The sequence below is a fragment of the Ascidiella aspersa genome, chromosome 7, assembly GCF_963924565.1.
Source record: "Ascidiella aspersa chromosome 7, kaAscAspe10.2, whole genome shotgun sequence".
Lineage (NCBI taxonomy): Eukaryota > Metazoa > Chordata > Ascidiacea > Phlebobranchia > Ascidiidae > Ascidiella > Ascidiella aspersa.
The window spans coordinates 6,380,053-6,403,832 of record NC_139453.1 but is presented as its reverse complement, the minus strand read 5'-3'; the positions used below and the strand labels follow the sequence as shown (position 1 = coordinate 6,403,832).

Here is a 23,780-nt window from a genome sequence, read left to right as displayed (position 1 = left end):
CAGGTTAGTTTATAATATCAAAACCTTAAATCGATGGATCTCAACCTTTTCCTGCCGCTCTCCAGTCTGTGGTGTTTTTAATGTCACTTCGAGCTACCTGGTTTCAAAAGAAACCATTTTCAATCAAGTTTACTTATATTTGATAAAGCCAAATTAAAAACAATTACTTTCAACGCTTGCCGCAGATTTAAGATAGTGGGTCATCTTGCCGCAATGCACTTTCGTTCATTTGTATAAAACTTCGATTGTAGCCTGAAAGCTGTTGGCGTAACAGTGGTCCGTGTGCTAAAGGTTGACGATCACTATTTTCCAAACATAAAAATTGTATGTACGAACAAGACCCAGCAGGTAACGCTGCTATAATGATCGTCCAACGACTTGCTTCCACTGTGCCTGCGTACCTCTGTACCTGGTATAATATTGTGTGTATGCCAATCGTTGGACAGTGCTACTTCAACAGGGCTAGATCACAGATATCACAGTATATGTCCAAACGGTCATTTAACTTGGTATCTGGTTCCATTTTACAGGCAAGTTATATTTAGTAGAAAAAACTGTATCAACCAATCAAGCACAAGGAATAACATGGCCGATACTCCAAACCAAAACCAAGTAAGTTCTTCTCGTATAAATTAATCAAAATCTTTGCTGCTTTGGGTTTTTAATTCCATGTCATCCTCCTCCTAAATCCGTTTAGCACTGATATTTGACAAAGTGAAACTTATCTTATTAACCTTTAATAGTTAATCTATTTCAGTGTTTGTTAACCAAGCGAGCGCTATTTCTTTTTGGTATACCTGCATTTCTTTTAAATTCCTTGCTGTTTTTTTAAATTGCCGAAAAAAATTTAAAAATGTTAAAAAACATATATCCAATATTTATGAATGCGTTTTCCGTTTGTCCGCGACGCACTTGGCAGCCTTCCACGGCGCAACTGTAAAGAAGCGCTGATCTAGTTCAAAAGACAGCATCCTAAGTAAACAAACCGGATGTAAAAAGATAATTTGCGCGAAGCTTGAAACTTTTCGCACTTACTTAGTTAAAATATTATATAAAAAAATATAGTATTTGAAATGACTAGTTTGTGAAAGAGGCGGCGGGCCGTAGGTTGCCGACGCCTGGTCTATAGCATACAGGTAGTCCTCAGCAGATGCTTTCATTTTCCTTATCATCCTTTAAATTTAGACAACCATAAAGCAAAATAAGCTATAATTAAAAATAAAAGGATTTGTTATTTTTGTGTCTGTTTTTGTAACTTTTACTTTGCTTTGTTTTTGTAACTTTTACTTTGCTTTGTTTTTGTAACTTTTACTTTGCTTTGTTTTTGTAACTTTTGTCTGCAACTATACTAAGGAACTGTAAAACATCATCAAACTCAAACGTAACAATTTTACTTTTGTTTTACTTGCTGGCAAAAAGGGTCTTCTTTTTTGGTGCTGAAATATGGTAGCCCTATCTTAAAAACGATTTCTGTCAACGAGCGTTTTTTAATCGTGAAAAACACAATTTTGAATCGGTGCTCTTGATGGACATTACAACGACGGCTGGCGACGCTAGCACTAAAAGTGCTTCTGCAAACCCCAACTACTTACTTGTCAGAAAAGGGATTTAGTGCACTTGTTGACATTAAAACCAGAAAAAGGAGTTGCCTTCTCAACGCGCCACTTGATGACCTAATGCGGGGAGCTTTGGAACAAGAAGTTGTTCCTAATTGGGCTGAAATTTCCAAAAATATTCAGCAGCAAACGAGTCTTTAATCACGTACATTAATGACTGCTAATTCCCTTTGTGTATAAATTTTCGTTGTTATTCTTGTGGTTGTTAATTAAGGTAAAGCCATTGAAGCATACGCTATCTATATTTATAACGGTTAAGGCTCACGGTTTAATACACACATCCTTTCATTGTTATTTTACAAATAGGGGAAACTAAAGGGTGCAAACTTACTGTGCTTGTTTCGTGCGGATAAAACTTTTCCGAAAATGAAGTGCGGACAGTTCTTTTAAAGGTCAAAAATCACTGCACTAGGCAACACATTATATCTCTGTTTTTTACTCATTATATCTCTGTTTAATCACATCATTTATTTGGTCTTTTATTTAAAGCTGTTTTAGGTAAAACGCAGTTTAAAAAGTAAAATAAATCGAATATATTTGTTGTTTAAAGTAAAATAAATACTAAAAAGGACCCAAAGCTATTTGTGTTAAAATGTTATTTCGCAATTAAATTAAAATTGAACATCAACGTATTTATACAGGGTGAAAATGCACCTCAGCTTCCACCAGCAAACAACCAGCCAATCAATATCCTACCTGTAAACATTGGTGACGTTTACGGTCATCAAGGTCCCATACAAAACCTCCATGGCGACGTTCATATATATGGCCAGCAACCGGGACCTGGAGTGGCTGCCGACTCAACAGCGACCTCATCTGACAACGGTTGGTGATAACTTCGATTTAAACTAATGACCAAGTGTAGGTTGCGCCACAGCAGGGCTGCTGAGTCGGAGTCGGGACTCGAGTAAGACCACGTATGATTAGCCGAGTCCCGAGTTGGACGTGCGCATGCGCAGAACCATATTACAAAACTGACATGGTTACCAACTGTAAATCGTAAAGGCGGAATAGCATATGGTCATGGGCGCCCGCACGGGGGGGGCAAGGGGGGCACGTGGTCGCTTTTGCTGGACGTATTTGGCTGTTTCTGACTAGTTCTATGACGTCATACTGTCACCGTTTTGTGACGTCATTATTCATTAAAGTCAGACGAAAAATAGGGGAATTCCCTAAGTTGAAAAGTCAGAACCCCTTTTTGATTTTCTGGTTACGTCCCTGATTGAATTGTTACGCCAGAAGTTACCACTTTGCGGAAAACTGCTACAAGTTCGCAGTACGAATGTTGCCATTTAAGGTTAAATGTTACCTACAGTGCTGTTTGTTTCTTATTTTATGTCAGGGGTTCTTAAACTGGGGTCCATGGACCCCTTGGGGTCCGTGAACTAGTTTTAGGGAGTCCATGAAAGCCTAATTAAAGAACTAGTGTATACTTAAAGTAATTAATTTTGAAAAGAAAACACTTTAATTAAAACTTAAACGGATTTGAATGTATAGTTAGACTCCGTTTAACTTACTTTCACATTTTTCGGACCGAAATAACAGAGTTATGAAGTCTATTTTGTGTTGTGACGTACAACGCCCCCCCCCCCCCCCCCCCAAATAATAAAAATACCCAAAACGCCCCCTTGTAACTCGCCAACGTCCACAGGGGTGCGGTACCGCAAAAAAACACAAAAGTTATATACATATATAGCCTAACATGCCCATATTAAACAATATAAAATTAACCGCATTTTAAGCTCTTTCTGGAAAGACACATAGTATAGAATCAAGTGTTTTTTAACTGATTAGTGTCATTTAAGGGTTTTTGCATTTACCTATAATTACCGACAAAAAAGTAGGTCACGGGTGAGAGGTATGCCCTCGTTTCATTTAAATTGTAATACGATGGCGTTCAATTAGTCCCATAATGATGGTAATGTCGTTTGCTAGAACGATTTCCGATATTGCTGATCCCAGTATAAGCCTTTTGTTTGTTAAAGAGTTTTAAAGTCGATATATCAAAAGTGATTAGCGATTATACAATAAATAAAACGGTGTAACTTTGTTTAAAGCAAAATCACTTTTTGACAAAATAACACACACTAGTTTTGGAAATAAAAAAAGCGTTTATTAATATAAATAAGCAAAGCCAGCCTACGCTTACAAGAGTCATTTTTAAGTGAAACCGACGATAAGCGTTAATCATTTACTAACGTTTTGGTGGCTGGGATAAGCTAAGCGTGCAGGGCAAAATTTTACGCTATATATTCTACCAAATAAGTTATACATTCATATGTGCTAGTTAGCTTACATGATAAAACAAAATTGTCAACAAATTGGGCGCATTAAGATTGCGGATAACATCTATAACTTTCATTCGTTTTATTCCTGCCTTGGTAGCGTTCATCTTTAAAGAATAGTTCATACCTTTTCAGTAGCGTCATGGCAAGAAAAGTCTCAGGAAGCAGCTGACAAGGTCATCGGAACTCTGCCAAGCAACCCAGTTCCTCTTGACGTCGTTCGGGATTCGCAAGCACCATTGGAGGAGTTTGGTTTAAAAGGGTTGAAACGACTCAGAGGCAACCAGGTCAACTCAAACATGCTTAAACTTAACCAACTATTTACTGCTGCAAAACAAGAAGCAATCGATGAAGCCAAAAGTAAGAAATTTAGAAATAAAGCAGCAACTGACGATTACGTCAAGAGGCATGGCAACGTGGTCGGTATGACTGGAATAGCTGGAATTGGAAAAACTACAGCTATTATACAGACACTAACGGAGCTTGTAGATGAATTACCTGCAGATGATAAGGGATATTGGCTTTTTAAATACTTGAAGACCTTGGATCTTAATAAAAAAATAGGCGTTTTGGAATTGCTGTCATCCGACCCAAACTGGAAACACACAAAGGAAATAGATGATCAAATACTGGAAAGACTTTCCAAATCCAACAAGCTGTTTATCTTCCTGGATGGTTTGGACGAACCTAGGTTCAAAGATCTTGACATGGATGCTCCAGTGATCGGATTGTACGATCGCGCAACGCCGGTTGTCATTCTGCAAAACATACTCCGTGGCGATATTCTTGCTAATGCTCACAAGCTGCTTACTTCACGACCGGGAGCTTTTCTTAAGCTACATCCTAATTGCAAGCCCCACTTTGTAGTCAAGGTAATCGGCTTCAACGAAAGCTCTCAAGATTTGTATTTCCGACAAATTTGCCCAGAGAAAGAAGATTACGAGAAGGTCACCAAGTCACTTAGTCAAAACCCACATGCAAAGGCCTTGTGCTTTCTTCCTATATTTGCCAAAACCGTCGCACCTTACATCCTAAAACATGGCACTTTAGATGGCACTTTTACGCTCACAGATGTGTTTGCGGCTTTTGTGTCCGATTGCATTCACTCGCCTAAGTTTAAGGAACACCCCAGAATTTTGCGCAAACTTTCTGACCTGGCATTACACGGAATGCTCAATGACAAGATCACATTCGACGAAGACGACTTTGATGAAGTCGGACTTGATGCTGAAGGAATGGAGGACTTTCTCAACATGCAAGTTTTTTCCAGCGACCTCAACCTTCGTATACTGGAAGGGGAAAAAATATTCTTCTTCCTACATCTTCTTTGGCAAGAGTTTTTTGCATCACTCAAGCTGTTGTTCGATACTGACCTGTCCACATTTTCTGGTCTGCTGCAAAGCATGGAAAGTAATACTTGGGAAATGGTTCTTCGGTTTCTTTTCGGGTTGCTAAACACGGAACTCCATCGTAAGCTAAAGCCAATTTTTAAAATCTCTTCCACCGATGTTGACAGCAAAAAACGTTTGCTGAAAGGTCTGATTGATTTGCTTGGACCTCAACTTTTATTAGACGATGAGGAGAGCTTCAACTCCAATTTATTTAAGCTTTGCAGTTTGGCGCAGGAATCAAACGATGAAGAAATCACCACAAAAGTGGCCGATTTCCTCGCTGGAGAGCTTCGTATAAAGGGTGCAACGATCCTTTCCAGTGAAGTGTCCAGTCTCTGTCAAGTGCTTCGAGCAACACAAAGGGAGTTGGTCATCGACATCGGGGAACTTTACAGCCCAGTCAAATTTACCGGCAACGGTTTAGAAATGTTGATGGAGACAATGGCAAAAACCAAACAAAAGGTTAGTGAAGTTTTACGATTGCCTGTCGTTTAAATTTGTATACACTATTAAAAAATTAAAGGCAACAAAGCAGCCTTTTTAAAGCCACACAACATTTTTCTCTAAAAAGATACTTTTAACCATAGCGCCACATGGTGGCACCATTTTGTTACGTAAATAGACTGTTTTCTTTCTGTTTGTTCACCCAGCATTGATTGTACACAAGTCGCTAGACCGTACACACGAATCTTTCATGGAGTGATGTAAAGATGTATAAAGGACGTTGTTACCCCACTTCAAAAATAAACAGACCGCCATTGCTCGCCTAAATTATACATATTCTAATATTTAATGATACTAACTTAACCGTTTAACGCGAGTATCGTGTTTAATGAGGGAATAATTACTGTACAAATAAAAAAGCAAAGTTTGCGTACTCTACAACTTAGTAACTAGGAGTTTTAGTAAAACTGTTTTAAGCGCATAAATAATATGGCATTTTACGTTTAGAAACGATTAAATTAATTACAGTTTGAAATAAAACGTCATATTGACCCGCATTTCTTTTGACACACGAAAAGAAGAAGAAGACTAAAGGTAACCAACAATGGTGGGCGAGGCAAACTGATCGGCGCATAAGTTTGATAACCTCATCTATCTGGGACAGCGCACCCACCAACATATCTTGGTGTTATTTTGTAGATAGAGTTTATACGTGTGAGGACAACTGGATCACGTGACTTCAAAGTTTTGTCCACCTGCGTTCATAAGATAAACCGCCTGTGGTTAAACAAAACGAACGACCTGTCCGGTTTCGAAGTTCTTACTGAAGCAATCACACGCAGAGAAACACCTGTAAGTTAACCTACAACAATTGACATGGTTATGTCATAATGGTCATTAATGTAACGATGTTACTTGCCGTTTTTCATTTTAATAATAAACATTAGTTTGGGATGTTATACAACGCAGGACCGCCACCCCCGACCTCTCCGTAGTCACAGTCTCCCCTAAAGCGTTAAACGTTTCATCCCACTTTTATATTTTTTTAGCAAGTAGATAAGTTTTTTGGTATATTGTCCAGATTTTAATATTTCGTTGATGATACTAACTGGAAACGTTTAACGCGAGTTTCGTGTTAAATGAGGGATTAGTTAACGTGCAAATAAAAAAGAAAATTTTCAAATGAAACACCATAGAAGCAAGAGAATGTCAAGTTCAATAAACCACAGTTTGAGTTTTAAAATGTAATTGGAAAGTTTAGTAGAAATAGTTTTAAGTGCATAAATGGCATTTTGACTTTTAGAACGACTAAATTAGTTACCGGTTGAAATAAAACGTTATAAGACGAGCGATTTGCCAGATTTCGAGGTTCTAACTGAAGCAATCGCACGTAGAGAAATACCTGTAAGTTCTTACGTGTAACAATTGACATTTACATGGTTTTGTCATTGTCGCCATTATAATTCGCCTAATTGTTAAGTCTATTGACTTTCAAGTTAGTTTCATTAAAAAAATTATTTGGTTTCTCCATCTTTCAGCAAATATGACTGATTTGAGTCCAGAAAGTTTACGAAGCCATGAAAGATGCATGCACAATTACTTGTAAATTCAACTGAATAAAAACGACATTTTTGGAAATGCACTTGTTAGGCTACGTTTTATGCAGATTTCACATTCCGTTACATAATACTATATTCAAACGCGGTTCAAACATCTGAAAAATCAAATTTTGTAAAATTGCTTAACTGAATTATGAAATGTTTCGGTAAATTTAGTCACCCGGTATATCAATAATGAATCACGTGTGGTGTACGTTTGATGTATTTGTCTCTTTACAGCAATTGAGCGTGGTCGCGCAAATATTTATCGTGTAGAATCTAAATTTAACTTTTACCACGTTTTCCGGTTTACAATCAATTTTACCTCAGTCGGTATTTAGCTGTTTAAATAAGTTTTATCAGTAAGTATCAGTAAACTTCCGTTAACAAACCAAACTATGTTTTGTGTAGATGGAAGAATTATTCGTGGACAATTTGGGGTCACGTGAGTTGCGTTGCCTGGCAACAAGTGCAAGCAACATCAACAAGCTGAAGTTGCCAGATTGCGACACTTCTGGGTTAAATCTGCAACCTCTAACTGACGCCATCTCATGCAGAAACCATCCTGTATGTTTATGCTAGTTGTGATAAGTAAATACGTTAGCATTAACCGCACATGCATGAGAGTCTGCATATATTAGGGGGATGGGGGCAAAAAATTTTTTTTACGGACCATTTTTATTAAACATACCAAGACATGTAGGTTTATCCTAAATACATCAGTGAGAATATAATACACGCTTCCATACAACTCCCAAATTACATACTTTCATAAAAAGTTGCATGGCTGGACGGTGGTGTTTCACTTAAACAACGTCTTTGAAGCATAAAGTCGGCACTTGTTTTCACAAAATTACCCTCTCTTGTTTTGTTTGGTTTAAAATTCTAACTGTTCTAAAATACTTGTGCATATTGATAGATGTTTAAAACCGTCTGCAAACAAACACTCGAAAATGTTAGCCAAAGAGGGGTTGGCCACCTGGGGCAAGCACATGGGACATTTACTTGGAAGAAATATTTAAACTATTTTGCTCGCTCAGTTAGTCACAATGGGGCTTATTTCCACCAATTTCTTGGTGTTCTGTTCAATCGTGTGTTAGAAGACAAATAAGAATGTATTGGATTTTGACACCGTTGTTAATTCCCACAGACCATACGATAGACGCATTATTATTAATAATATTGGGTAGTGACTTGATTTTAGGCATATAACTTGACTTATGTGAAACAATGAATGCTGACTAATTTCAGTAGCCTACCTGTTATAAAAGAAAATAATATGCAGTATTGAGAAAATAAGGCAATTACTTACAGTTTGTGGAGGGGGGGTAGCCACGCATTCTACACGGAAAAAATAATTTTGCGTTAAAGACACAGCAGTTTCTTGTTTATCCCATAGTATTCCAGATGTTTGGGCGGGAAATGCTCCCCTTTGCAGGCACTTATGGTCCAGGATTAGCAGACAGCACCTTGGATGTTATGAACGCTCATATCGGCGGGATACGGAACAATAAAAACTTCTTGTCACTATAGATTAAATTATTGCAACTTTATAATAACATGCTGGATTCACGTGGTTTGAGTTGTCTGGCAACAAGTGTACACGACATCAACCATCTGTAATTAACGTATTGCGAAATCGCTGGTTCCGATCTAAAACCTCTAACTGACGCCATTTCACAAATGAATCGACCTGCAAATGTACCATTTTAAGTTGTGCAGGCGTGGTTTAAACTCATCTTCCTTGTACAATTACTCTGAGCACATCGAGTTTTGAATTGGTGGATTTGGAATTTTAAACGTGTTGCTTGGTTAAAAAAACAGAAAAGCTAGATGGGTATATATGCGAAATTTAGGCCGAATATTTAACAACATAAGTTGATTAAAGCGAAATATTGATTGGCTCTTATAATTTGAAAATAATTTACTGCTTCAACCTTAATTCAGTTAACTTAAGGATTCTGAAATTTATTTTTTTATCTACAGTTAATAATTCAAAAATACTCCTTATAATGTGCATTATAGGCGATGGTCAATCCTTGCACAGTCAAATATTATTAAATTAGTACGGTTCTATGTTCGTAGATGTTGTGCGAGTTTATAGAGTAGCCTAGGCAAATCTTTAACCGTTTATTTAACCGTTTAACCGTTTTTTGCAAAAGCTGGAGCAACTGAACATTAGTGGCAACAAGATGGATTTACGTGGTTTGAGTTGCCTGGCAACAAGTGTACACAACCTCAACCAGCTGGTATTGGAGGGTTGTGATATCGCTGGTTCCGATCTCCAACCTCTAACTGACGCCATATCACTATTGGATCGACCTGTAAGTGTGTGTTGTTGAAATGAAGGATGTGCTGAATATTGAAATGATATGGAGGTGGATAAACCGTCAGCAGCATTGCGTGTAAGATTTGGTAACTAAATCACTGTCTGGTGTACAAAACAATTTTCCGTAAACGGAATTTTTATGTCACCATTACTAAGTAATTCCTGGCAGCGGCAAATGTGGACTTTTGTTTGAGGACGCATGAAAATATTGACATGATGTCACAATGTTACGTCAAATCGTGACGTCGCAAGTAACGGACATAGCATTACGTCAACACGTGACCATGTTTTATATCATAAAGGCAAAAAACACTCGCAGGCAGCGTGAAAAAATACTTTTAAATAGTTTAGGTTTCCCACACTTCCGTTTTCGAGGGTGCGATAAGACGCGCGGCGCCCATGGATAACCCGGTTTTCAAGTGAACTATAAGACATACTAGAAATATAACTTAGATTCACGGGTAATGCGGAATGTTTTGCATTCACGTTGTTACAATAGGCAAAAATACGTCTCCTATGGATCCACCCCTATAGTTTCTAGCTAGAGTCTAAAATAACCGTGGTCTGAGTATTTTATTCTGATAGCACTTCTTCTCAATGGACCGTTATTAACTAGACATCCTTTATGTTTGTGTTTACTAGTTATGAGAGCAATTTACCAACCAACACTTGAATTGCAATTACTACTTTGTACCAACATTTTCCTGTTGAAGTAATTGCAACCCGAAAAGCGCCTACGTTCACTCATACTTTTGCAATTTGATTTAATGCCACTTCATTTCGCATAGCTTCGTCTGTCGCCAAGTCAATAAAAAAATACCAATAAATTTAAGCAGGGGAGTTTAGGTTAAAATACGAACGCCCGGGTTCTTTCCTCATTTTATTTGTGTGATTTTGCCAAGCTTATATAGAAATATTTAAACTGTGGTTCTTCTAAAAACGCGTACACGAAAGTAAAGACCTGGGGTCTGGCCTATTTTAGTTGATTTACTAAAAATAATAAAATATTTAATAATGTTGAGATGCCATAGTTAACCAAAATATTCCATAAAACTATTTTGTCCGCCATTGCCCCAATAGATATTAAATATCCTAGAGTTATACCTGACCTATTGTTTGGAGAAAAGCGAGTCTTTGCGATTTTAAGTAGTTGTTACCTGACCTATTATGCAACTTCAGTATGCGGACTGCGAAATGTTTTTTTTGCTTGTTGTGGCCCTTGCACAATTTTAAGTTGTTCAGGCGTGGTTTAAACTCATCTTCCTTGTACAATTACGCTGTGCACAACAAGTTTTGAGTTTGTGGATTTGGAATTTTAAACGTCTTGCTTTGTAAAATAAAGCAGAAAATCTAGATGGTTATTTATGCGAAAGTTAAGCCGAATATATTTAACAACATAAGTTGGATAAAGCGAAATATTGATTATCTCTTCAACCTTAGTTTCAGTTAAGTTAAGGATTCTGAAATTTAATTTTTCATCTAGAGTTAATAATTCAAAAATACTCCTTTTAATGTGCATTATAGGTGATGGTCAATCCTTGCTCAGCTAAATAATATTAAATTAATGTTGTTCGAGTCACCGGTTCTATATTCGTAGATGTTGTGTGAGTTTATATAGTAGGCAAATTTACCATTTAACCTTCTTTATTGTAACAGTTGGAAAAAATTAACCTAAGTGGCAACAAGATGGATTCACGTGGTTTGAGTTGCCTGGCAACAAGTGTACACAACATCAACCAGCTGGAATTATGGGATTGCGAGATCGCTGGTTCCAATCTAAAACCCCTAACTGACGCCATATCACGAATGGATCGACCTGTAAGTATGTTGTGGAATGAAGGGTTTGTTGAATATTGATATAACATTGAGGTGGATAAACTACGCAGTAGCATTGCGTGTAAAATTTGGTAGCTGAACCCCAGTCTGGTGTACAAAAGATATTTCCGTAAATGGAATTTTTATTTCACCATTATTAAATAATTACTACTATCAGGGGCAAATGCGAGATTTTTGTTTGAGGGGGGTTAAAAAATTGCAGGTATAATGTCACAATGTTACGCCAAATCACGGATATAGCGTTACGTCTAAACGTGACTAGTTTTTTAAGAAGGAAAAGCACTAGCGTGAAAAAATACTTTTAAATAGTTTAGGTTCCCAAACTTTAATTTTCGAGGGTGCGGTAAGACACACGGCTCCCATGGATAAACCGGTTTTCAAGTTGGGTAAGACATACTAGAAACATAAGTTAAATTGGCGCGTATTGCGAAATATTTTTGCTTTTCCATAGATACAATAGGAAAAAATAAGGTTTGGGAGCGCCATGGCCACGTGTTTTATAAAACTTATGCAGAAATAATTGAGAGGGTGTAGAAAACGCGTAGCTGGTATTAATGACCAGGGGTCTAGTTTATTTTAAACGCATGTTAACTTTACGCAAATTGTGTATTTAAAGAAAAATAACAAAATATCCAATCACAAGGCATTCCATCATTTTTCAGTTGCTATAGTTAACAAATGTCCCATTAAGTTATTTCGTCCACCATGGCCCCAATAGATATTATATATCCCAAAGTTGTTACCTTAACTATTAAGAATAGCACATTTTGTGGTGTAAGTTGCGAATATGCATTGTTCAATTTGCTAGAACCTTTATGCAGCCAACCACGTGCTTGTGTCTAACATTATGTTGTGCTTATGTAGATGAGGAATTTGAACCTGAACCGCAACAAGTTAGGGTCGCAAGGACTCGCTTTCCTCCGAACTTGTGCCCACAATGTACAAGAGCTGGGGTTAGAAGGATGCGGCATCGATGAAGCTGATGTGGATTCTCTGCGCAAGGTAAGACTCACATTGTAAGAATATGTATAATTAGGGTGTATCTTTATAGAAACCAAAACCATCGGCGGCAGGTTTTAGCCATAGATCACTGCTCCGCTGACGCGTATATTTACAAGTAAAACTCATAGTTAAAAACATGAGTAAAAACAGGATCAGACGTTTGTTTATAAGGAAAATATATTTCGCCAAGTGGCATCTTCAGTTTCCTTATTCAAATAGATTCTACAAATTCAAAAACAATTTGCAGGGAAACAATATCTCGAACATCATTTTACATTTTTTTATAGCTTCTGAACTCGTGTATTCGCCCATAGTGGTGGTGCTTGCAAAACAAGGCCAAGGTGGACACTGGTTGTTCTAAACCGACTCCGCAGCACTTGAATAAGTTGATTGGAATGTACTCACACAAAGTATTTTATTGCGTTTGTTTTGTGTTACAGCGTTCAGGCCGGAGAAGGCGCAGACGCCAGAGATGCCTTCTGCTATGAGGAGCAGAAGTCGAAATTAGGATCTAACAACGAGAAAAGAGTTTTGTGCTGACTTGCAAGCGTAAACCAAGGCTTATATCAACAGAAGGAACGCCAAGCAATTTCGACCATAAAGAAAAAAAATAACTTCAAGTTGGCTACAGAAGAGAAAGGACAAAGTTGTGTTTTATGCAAACGCACCACTAAAGGCGATCGATTCCTTTAAATACTTCTGCCTTTTCGTATTTTCTTTCAGCAGTAGCATCAGGGTTTATTTTCCATCATTTTTAAACAGTTCGTCTGCGCTTCTAACAACCGAACAATACACGAACACAAGCAAGATAATCTAGACGGCTCATAACTTATTTTTTCGTATATAACTGGGAGGTAACAATTGTTCAGTAACCTGGCAATAATGGACTGTTACTTGTGTTTTACTTCATCTACCCATCCCTTTAATCAGGGTGGCAAAAGAATGTCAGAATCTGGTGGCCACAAGTTATTTGCGTTTTTTTGCGGCCATACACAGCAGGCTCCAGATTTCATACTTATTTGTTCCTTTAATTTATCGAACTGTATTAGCTTTTCTGGTTTTTGATATGTTCTTGATATGATTAGTACGCGAACACTCTACCAAGAATGCTATGTGAAACGAAAGTATCAATAATAAGCTTTTGTATCACTCAATTAAACAATCGTTAACAGATAACGATGTTGCGCCGTGCCATAAGTGGTCCGCGTGCCGTGGTTTCAATCACCTTGCTTTAAGTGGTGCTTCTAAAATTGTTGGCCTCGAGTAATTCTGAAGGGTGGCGTGCAGTTTTCGTAATTTTGAAACTAACACATTCGTATTTCAAACTTGAATGCCGGCAAGCATACAAGACTTAAGTGCAAACCACCAGTTATATAACTGATAGTATTATGGATCTTACATGTTGCCTTGCCGTGTAGTTTCGATGCTTGTTCAAAGCCACTTGGTTTGCACGACACGTTTATTTTGTTAAGTGTGCACCATATAAAAGTCGCGGTACTGGCATTTTACAAAATGACATCACTTCCTTGTAAGAATGTGTAAATAAAAAAAAAACTCATCTAAAGTCAATTTTCAACGTTTCAAACCTTTTAAAACCAGCGCAATTAAACATGAATTGAGTCAACATCAAACTTATTACAATTTGACAGATATTAATGGTTGGCCGTGTTTCATGTTTAGAACAAATCAAGTGTGAATAGAATGTTTTCGATTAATAAACATTGAACAGGCTGTATTTTAATTTTATTCGTGCTGTAAACGTCCTCTATTTGATTTGTCTGTTAGATTTTTTCGCCAGAATAAATGGAAGTTAAACAATGGTTGGCTGTAATGTGAATCATGTCAATATAGGTTGAAGAAAGTTAATTCAAAATGTGGATTAAAACCCAAATCCTTTACTCTTCTTTACATTTCAATAACTGTTAAATGTTTCCTTGGATACACATAAAATTTCCTCTTAACAAAAAAATCATTAATTGTAAGCATTGTATAGATTTTGCTCAGTAATAAATTTCCACCGGGGAACGAAATAAATAATTTGAAGGAAATTAGAATTCGGTTGCACTTTAGTCTGAAACTAAGCTAGAAGTGATGAACAAAACACAACTCTCAACTTACCTTATCAAAGAAGACTTGCAGCATTAATCAGCAGCAAACTTTTCACAGAGGTGAACTACAACACAACACAACTATCTCAACTGATTTTGTCGTGTAATTGCTCATTCTGCACCAAACTGATTGCGTTTGCTTCGGCGCCTTAAATTCGTTTTGATCAACATAAATCGGCCAGTTTAAAAGGCTGATTCCAAAGCAGCCGGCTCCTTTTTCATCAAGTCTTGTCGCTTCATATAAGGCACAAAATACGGCCGAAATAATGGAGCCGGCCGATTAGAAGCGGCTATTTTAAAGTAGCCCGATTGCGTTGCAAGCCGCGATTACGAAACAACAAGCCAGACTGCAATAAGGTGAGACTTTGTGGGGACAAACTTTAAAAACAAAAACATTCCAACATCTGGCGAGACAAATTGAAAATTATAGTTGGCCGTAATTTGGTTAATTTAACGCAAAATGATTTTTTTTTTCCTTTTTATTACCGTTTACCATAATAGTGATAATAAAAGTAAGACAAAATAAAAACTATATCAAGACAGATTAAATTTGTAAAACTTTTCTTTTATTAATCTGATAAACATTTTACAAAATAATGATAGCTTCTAATACAAAACATCTTCTGAACCGCTATATTTCAAGTTAAATTTAAAGATAATCAAGTGTAAATTAAATGATAGATTCTATCTTATCCATTATTATATTCTTTAGTTATACTTTTAATTCCAATATTGCGTTGTTTATTTATATTATTCTACCTTAAAAGAGTTTTGTTTAAAATTTATTCTTATTGCCTGTTTTATGGCAATCGGTAATAAAAAAGTGAAAAACTAAATAAATTTCCGCAAAATATTCCAATATATTTATTGTCCAAATATGTTTTGCGTAAAACTAGCTGATTGATTGTCAAAACGCAACTGCCACAAATTTATTGCACTGTATATTTATAGTATCGATCTACGTTTGCCCAAAACAGTTCGTAAAGCTTAACCAAAAATACGATATGAGTTTTAACTTGACTTCAGTTGCATTAATTTAGGCAAAATACGTCTATACAATTTGATTTAGCCTATAAGCTTTTTTCGGTACTATCTATATTCCTGACCGCAAATATGCTTTTTAGTCAAGATGCCAATCATCTCATTCCAATGCGTCACATAAATACTGTTTCTAAATTAAACTAAACCAGTAAAATAAAAAAAATAAAAAAAAAACTCGGCCAGGTTACTTGGCGCTTTGAAAGCAGTCGGTTCTATTTTCACACATGGGCGAACTTGGCCCGAAGAGATTTTTAAAAAGCAATATCTGCAACAGTTGAGCCACTAGTAAGCTGGATTTTTTACACAGTCCTTGTTTTAGCTTTAAATATATATTAAACACAAGTTCATCAAAAATATATTTAAAAACATATTAATATTCAGCCATATTATCATTCCCTCTAAACAAAATTCGGAATATAAACTACAAGGCATACTCTTCAAAAAGCCTTCGCTTGTAGTCAATATCAGTCGGGCTAGGCCTTTACTACTCGATTAAATTTGGACAGTTTAAATGGCCGCTTTAAAATCAGTCGGTTTCTTTTTTCTTCACAACGTCTTTAGTTTACAACAACACCTATCGTAATGTGGCTGCATGCCAATCGTTAGAGGTGTTTTGGCTTCAAGTTTAATGTTGGAGTTTTTCCAATAACCGGCAAAAGTACTTTAATGATAAAGTCTTTACTAAGGGTATATACCAATCGTGATAATAAAATCACTAGTTAAAAAATTCACACGATAACTCCTAAAATTTGCAGCTAAAAGGGCTATGACCCTTAACGTAACAGTTGATCAATACATCACAAAACCAAACTTACGTAAAGAAACGTGCTCGAACAGACAAGTGCGTGTTTTGCATTTCTCTTTTAACTGGGTTCGAACAGGCAAGGTTATCATAGTCGATCGTTCATTGCACGGACGTGCCTCGCATTTCCCCAGGCTAGCGCACGTGAATTGAAATATTAAATATGTTGATATGCTTCGCCACAAAGTACAACAACATGGGTGTTGTATAGCATACGAAATACCCGTTGACCGGATTGAAGAAAAGGCTATTTATCGCTTTAAGTCCGACTGTTAGATAGCATCTACGATGTGGTTAAGGATAATAATATACAGTTTGTAAAAGGAAAACGCCAGGTTACAGCCATTCTGCTTCACATGCTGAAGTTTAGTATTAGAACAGATTACAATAAAAATATCAAAGCCATAATATTCGATAAAAACGATATTTCGCAATTTACAGACGTTTCAGCAATAACTCATGCCATCATCAGTATAAAAATCAAGTGAAAATAAAAGCGATAAAACGTAAAAAGAAAGGAAAAAAGGATAAAAAATAGCTGCGAAAAAAGGCGGTCAGTGCGTACATCTAGGTATTAAAAAGATATAAAGGTGCCGAGGGTGTATCTATATTAAGTTCTGGTTTGTGATGTCAAAAAAAGGAACGAATTAATTTCTGATAAACTCAACCTAACAAAAAAGTTTCAAGCCAGCAATAATAAATAATTTTAATTTATCTGGTAATATATAAATCTAACTTTATTTTTTCTAATATTAGGCCTACCTTTATGTTATATGACCAGTTTCTTGTCGTAGGCCTACTACTCCTTAACTGTCTTACTTTAAACGTTTCAGAATAGGCTATAGTTCAAAAGGGAAGCATGACGAGTAGGTTGCACGGTAAAGTGGCGATTGTCACTGGAGCCGCAGGGGGCCTCGGCCAAGCTATTTGCGAACGCTTTCTGGCCGAAGGTTCCAAAGTCATGATGGTGGATTGCCACAAAGAAAATCTAGAATCTGCCTACCGAAATTTGAATGCCAAGTATAAAGGCAAAGTGGCGATGATTCTGTGCGATGTAACGGAAGAAAAGTCACCGTCCGAGGCATTTTCAAGTTCGCACTCTCAGTTTGGGCAGAATTGCAATGTTCTCGTCAACTGCGCTGGAATAGGAGCTTTGACTTCGATCACAAAGGCAACTACGTCTTCCTTCAATAATATCATAGATGTGAATCTTAAAAGCGTCTTCCTATTTACGAGAGAGTTTCTTCAGCGACTAGAGCTTAGTGACAATAAGGATGCAACAGGGACAAGTATCATTAATATCTCCAGTTTAATGGCCAAAACCGGATTGCAAGACGGTGCTGCCTATGCTGCTTCTAAAGCTGGAATAAATGCTTTCACTAAGTCGACGTGCATTGAGGTGGCAAGGTTCGGTGTCAGGTGCAATGCACTTACACCTGGCTTTTGTAATACTCCTCTCCTGCAACATGCTATTCCGGAAAGGCTCGAGGCCATAAAGAAAATGGTTCCAATGGGTCGCTTGGGGGAACCTGTTGAAATTGCAAATGCTTGCTTGTTTCTTGCAAGCGATGAAAGCTCTTACATCAATGGGGCCGTAATACAAATATCTGGAGGTTTTATGGCGTGAAAGCCCTTGATAAGAGGAAGATTTACCAAAATAAGAGGAAGATTTACCAAAGTTTTGACAATGCATTGTCGGTGGTAAGATTTATGACCTTGACCATACTGAGGCGGTAGATATTCCAACAGCCTACGCAGGCTCAGATAGGAACAAGTTGAAAAACGACCAAAGCACCACTGTGTACTCCATTCACTATGACAACTCATAGACACCTAATTTTAAGTTCTCTTAATAAGAAACTCATCGTTATCTTTTAAGGCTTTGAATGGGATGATCCAAATTAAAAATATGCACATGTATGTATTAAAGTTATATCTATTATTAAAAAACACATCTATGTATTTCATTCACGTGCAATTCTTTATAATTTTCAAAACGCATACAATTTATATTTTACTATAGTTGTCGTCACCAGAAACGGTTGTTTGATTTCCATTCACAGATCCATTTGACATTAATTTATAGAGAAAGTAAAAAATCTAGAAAACTGCGTTGCATGCAGCAAGCAAGTTTTAACCAAGCAAGATTTGGTATCTCGTGCAAGAGCTTATCTTAAAAGGTTCGAATTAAACTATTAAAAAACGTTCATATATCGATTTATAGGAATACGGCAAAGATTTTTTTTTATCTTTGGCGTTTATACTGTAGAGTGCATGAATAATTACCGACTAAGAGCTTTTGTGTTTACTGTAAGTTTTATGATGTATTTGCTTATGTGAGAGAATTATTCTATGCGAAGCATCGCTAACTCACACCCAAGTGTTAAATGCTAAATGGCCTGTTCTGCCATTATCTCTGCGGTCAGCAGTGGGATTTTCTCTAGCTATTTAAGACCGCCGCTATCCGCTGGTAAAACTAACTTCTTCTGAGCTATCGACTGTACTGTTTACAGCTTTCATATTTGCAAGTGGTGTCGCCGAACTATAGTTTGAACTGGTTGTTCGCTTATCAGCTAATACAATTATAATCACCAGAATGATTGTGGTTGGCTAACGAGTGAACGCACGCAAAATTGGATTCAGGAGTTCAACAAACTAAACTCGTGCCACACAATTCCCCCCGTATCGATATCACGTGACGTAATGTATCGCAGGCCTAATAAATTTTCAATGAAAACTAGCCTAATCGGTGTGTATATTGCAGAATTGTTGCAGAAGAAATCACAAAAAAAATTGGCGTGAATCTTTGTTGGCCACAAAATCATTATTGAATGCAGTCGGGCCATTGTTTGTCGCAGTACGGAAACAAAAAAGAGCTATTATCTCCAACGCATCAGTTTTTAGGACAACACCAATTAAACCCCGTTACCAGATAGTATAACTTTAAATACAAGTATATTAAAAGCGTTTTGTGCCGTGAGCCCCAAGTACTTTTGTCTGTGGTGCTGTACATTAGCGTGCGTTTCCACAACGATAATCATAATAAATCAAGCATTGATGGCAACCGTGCACTTTAAAAGGTCACACAAAGCATGACATCCGTACAGTGAGACAAACGATTGTCATTTAAGCAACACTATGAGGCTAGGCTCTGCTTAAACCAAGTTTAAAGAAGAACTTCGTGTTGCAAGCAGGGGCGGATTCACATTTTTTGTGGTTGAGGAACATAACATCATTTAATAAACAAACTCACAATATATACGTCATATTAAAGCAATCATAGAAAACTTACTAAAGAGCAAACAAGCATATGGTGTACTTCGTCGAGCGAAAAAAATGCATTTATATGGTTTTAAATTGGAGAACTTTTACTTGAGACTTGACTTTGCTGTAGTGCGCAAACAGAAAATTTAGAATCCACACAGTGCTTAGGCAGTTGACACATCAAAGGGTGAAAACATTACACGACGACCTAGGCTGTAAAAATCCTTGAAATAGGCAATTCAAACTTTAAAAAGATGAGCGCTTCGCTGAACTGCGCAAGCAGAAACTTAGTCCACGCAGATCTATGTTTTTAGTTTAGCGGTATTTCTGTTGAATTGATTGCTGGCATTTTGTCGATGCACATAGGCTTCATAGTTGAATTACTGGAAAGTACTGTGGCATTAATGAGTTAAGTCGAATAGAAAAGTAAAAAATATTTATATATGTTTTATATATATCCAAATAGTTTTATTTTTTAAGAAGCGCTGCTCTAGGATTTAGATTTAGTTTAGGGAAATATAAATGCTTTTCATGATCACAAACTCTAGGCACGGATGAAATTGTGGGTGGTGACCACAATGAAAAAATGTTTATTACGTATAAACAAACGGTAAATTAGTGCTTTCAATAAATCAAACTTGAAAAACAATCGCTGATTTTAACGATTTTTGCTGGTTCTTATTAAGCTTACATCGGCCAGTTGTTAGTAGTAACTATTTCAATCGGGCATTCGACGAACAAATGTACTACACGCGGCGACAAGTAAAGTGAGAGCTTGAGCAATACACAGCCGGTCAGGCTGTTCACCGAATTGCCAGAGTTTGACTTGATCACATGGTGCAAGCTGCTACAAAATTAAAAACTTAGTAATTGCCTTTTACGAAAACATGTGCTTTGCCCTAGGTTTCCTAAAGTAGGGTATAATTTAACTATGCAGCCTTCTAGCCTATAGGCCGTATAAGCTGTCATGTTTGATCTACTACCCAAAATTATCAGACAACAAAAAACACTTATAAAGCGGTGAAATCTGTCGTAATGTACCAGCACGGTCTAACTACATGCTACCACTTTGACTGTAGCATTCTGAAAATAATCGGTTGTTTTGGGCGGAGTCAGATAAAGTATTAAACACGTATGTTATAAAACGTTCAACATCAAGTGGATCAGAAGAAGACGGCGACACCTTAAACCAGGGATGTCCAACCTGCGACCCGCGGGCCACTTTCAGTAGCCTTCATTCGAAACAATTGTTTCGACTATCATCAAAACGTGTAAAACGCGCAGTATTTGATGTAAGCCTAATCTAATATCTTTTCTGGGACTATAACGGAGTCTAACCATTAAACACTTGCGTACCCAACATTGTTAAGCAATATTTGTGTATTCTAAATGTGTTTTTTGCGGATCGTTTTAGGAAAATATATCAGCCTGAAGGTGTCGTATCATGGCATGATACGGAATGTAAACAATTTTGCGCACTTCGCGCGATTAGGCCGAAATTCACTTTTATATTTGCGCACGAGTTCACTCTGGAAGATCGGGTGTTTGTAAGTAAAGTTGTTTATGACGTCACGATATGACGAAACCTATGACGTCACCCCTTTAATTTAATGGGTTTTGCGGCGCATCGAAAATTTTAAAGTGGCAATGTGGCCTATTCTGCTAAAAGGTTGGACATCCCGGCCTTAAACGTTCGCTTCAAATACTCATTTGCTGCAACTCTAAAAAAATCTTTATTAAGAAGTGGTAGTCAAATTGGGCTGAACGAAGAATATCACACTAATAGAAAGTAATAGTTTAATGTTTAATGAAGCAATATACGAAACACTAAAGGAAGGATGCAGACACAAGTTATGCTTTTTTCAGGTAATGTATTCAACCTTGACATACAAAAGCGCCAGTCAGTCGTGCTTATTCATGCGTGAAATGCCAACTGCAATCGACTAACACTGAAAGGTGGCTGTGTCAGTTCGCTTTTACGCTGTGAGGAAATCTAGCTTTTATGTTTCGAATTTAGAATGGCGCAAGTTGGTAGGTTAAACGGTAAAGTGGCTATTGTCACTGGAGCCGCAGGGGGCATCGGGGAAGCTATTTGCGAACGCTTTCTGACCGAAGGTGCTAAAGTCGTGATGGTGGATTACAATCAACAAAAAGTTGAAAAAATATACGAAAAAATGTAGGCTATATATAACGACAATGTTGCAATGCTTCTTTGCGACGTAGCTCAACAAAATTCTGCATTTAAGGCGTTTCCAAGTACACACTCTCAATTTGGACAAAACTGTAACGTTCTAATAAATAACGCCGGTCTTCTACAAGGATCTGATTGTCGAAACAACCACCTCTTGCAACAGGAGCAAGTATCGGATGCAACAGGAGCAAGTATCGTGAACATGTCAAGCTTAGCGTGAAAGTTGGGGGTGGAGATCACGCGAGCTATGTTTCGGCTAAAGCTGGAATGATTGCTTTCACAAAGACGACGTGCATTGAGGTGGGACGGTTCGGTGTTAGGTGCAATGCACTATTGCCTGGTGCAATTGATACACCAATGCTTCAAAATATAGACCCTGTTAGTCTTGAGGCCTTTAAGGCAATGATTCCAATGGGGCGAATGGGAAAACCTGTCGAAGTGGCAAATGCTTGTTTGTTCCTGGCAAGCGATGAAAGCTCTTACATCAATGGAGCAACTCTTCAAGTGTCTGGTGGTTTGATGGCGTAAATGCTAAGCTTTCTTTAAATATATCAAAATTTAAAAGCTATAAAATATTATGTACATTTTGTAAAACCTTTGCATGCCTTGTTGTTTTTGCAAAGTTTTTTTTTGCAACAATAAACTAAAAGTTAGTAAATTGTCTGTCTATAGCTCAAACCTGGGAAAATCACAGCAACCAGAACGAATCCGACCCGCTCAGCAGTTTGTTCCAACCAGCGGCTTACTCGAAAAAACTTTTTTAAGCAAAAATAAAAATATTCTGTTGAATAAAATACACTTGTATGGTATCCACACATATTCCTAATCTTACCAGCTTGTCAAGAAAAAGTTACATTTGAAGCATTATTTCAAAAAGGAAACACGCTTGTATTTATTTTGAAATAAATATTTTTTTGTATTATGCGTATTTCAGCTCCTGTTTTTGACTAGGCCCTTTTTCTGTTTCTCATGCGGCTCGCTGTCAAAAATAATTGCCCATCCCTGCGATAGCTCATATTAGTTTTATTGAGTGATTAAAATTCCCACTCTTTCATAGGCATAATGTCCCTTAAAGAAATTGTTTTTTTGCTTAAATAAGTTAAATAACCGTGTTGCACTGTTTGGCGGTAACAGCACAGAGCAAAGGGTTAATGATTAACCGACTACCTTTCGCTAACGTGGTCAAATACATTCTGCAAAGTCATGGTAGGCTATTTTACGAAGGCATTCACTTGTAATGGCAAAGTCATCAGAAATCGTTACTTGTTTGACCCCGGTTTACGAAATTGAGATTACACGTTCCAAAAACTCATCATTTTTAACGGGTTTTTAAAAATTGATTTGACGAAACGTGCTCTTTCTTCAAGGTTTAAATAGGACATGTCTAAAACGTGATTGTGGCTCTTATGAGCAGCCACCAAATTAAAACCAGGGAAACCAATAATATTTGCTTCATGAATATTTTTTCTCAGTTGGGATATTTTTTTAATAGCCGTATTCTAGCCAGTGTGTCCAGCCGTTTAGATCTTCCGGTGAAGTGTCGGCAAGGTTCAGGTTCGTTTTCGATATAAGTTTAGTACCTGTTTCGGTTTGGAGCAGTTTAAACGCTCCCGTCCCGTTCTGGTTCGACCAAAATTATTTCCCAACCGGATTATCAAGTTCTGCTTTAAGTTTCAATGTAAGTTGCGGTAAACCTATAACTATGGGTCAGATGTAAAATTACAATTTAATTGTAATTTGTTTATAATTCAAGTTTCATAACCAAATAGAAAAGCAAGCAACTATTTTTTAAAAGCATTGTTTTCAATATTTTTGCGCTGCTGCAGGTTTTATTTTTTGTCAGGTACCGATTTATAGCCTACGGTTAATCTCA

The 23,780-nt window shown here is 37.1% G+C and overlaps 2 protein-coding genes across 2 annotated transcripts; both read left to right on the top strand.

The window, feature by feature from the left end:
- Positions 1-585: 585 nt before the first annotated feature.
- Positions 586-13,041, top strand: LOC146137453 (NACHT, LRR and PYD domains-containing protein 12-like). Its single transcript, XM_083394345.1, has 11 exons — positions 586-612; positions 2,258-2,441; positions 4,037-4,188; positions 4,306-5,754; positions 6,436-6,588; positions 7,746-7,901; positions 9,497-9,658; positions 11,320-11,481; positions 12,364-12,501; positions 12,816-12,898; positions 12,942-13,041. The coding sequence occupies exons 1-11, from the start codon at positions 586-588 to the stop codon at positions 13,039-13,041; spliced, it is 2,766 nt and encodes a 921-aa protein (XP_083250471.1).
- An 8,693-nt stretch (positions 13,042-21,734) lies between these two features.
- On the top strand, positions 21,735-22,435 carry LOC146137452 (estradiol 17-beta-dehydrogenase 8-like). The gene is made up of 2 exons (XM_083394344.1): positions 21,735-21,831; positions 22,071-22,435. Exons 1-2 carry the CDS (start codon positions 21,735-21,737, stop codon positions 22,433-22,435), a joined length of 462 nt encoding a protein of 153 aa, XP_083250470.1.
- Positions 22,436-23,780: the final 1,345 nt, after the last annotated feature.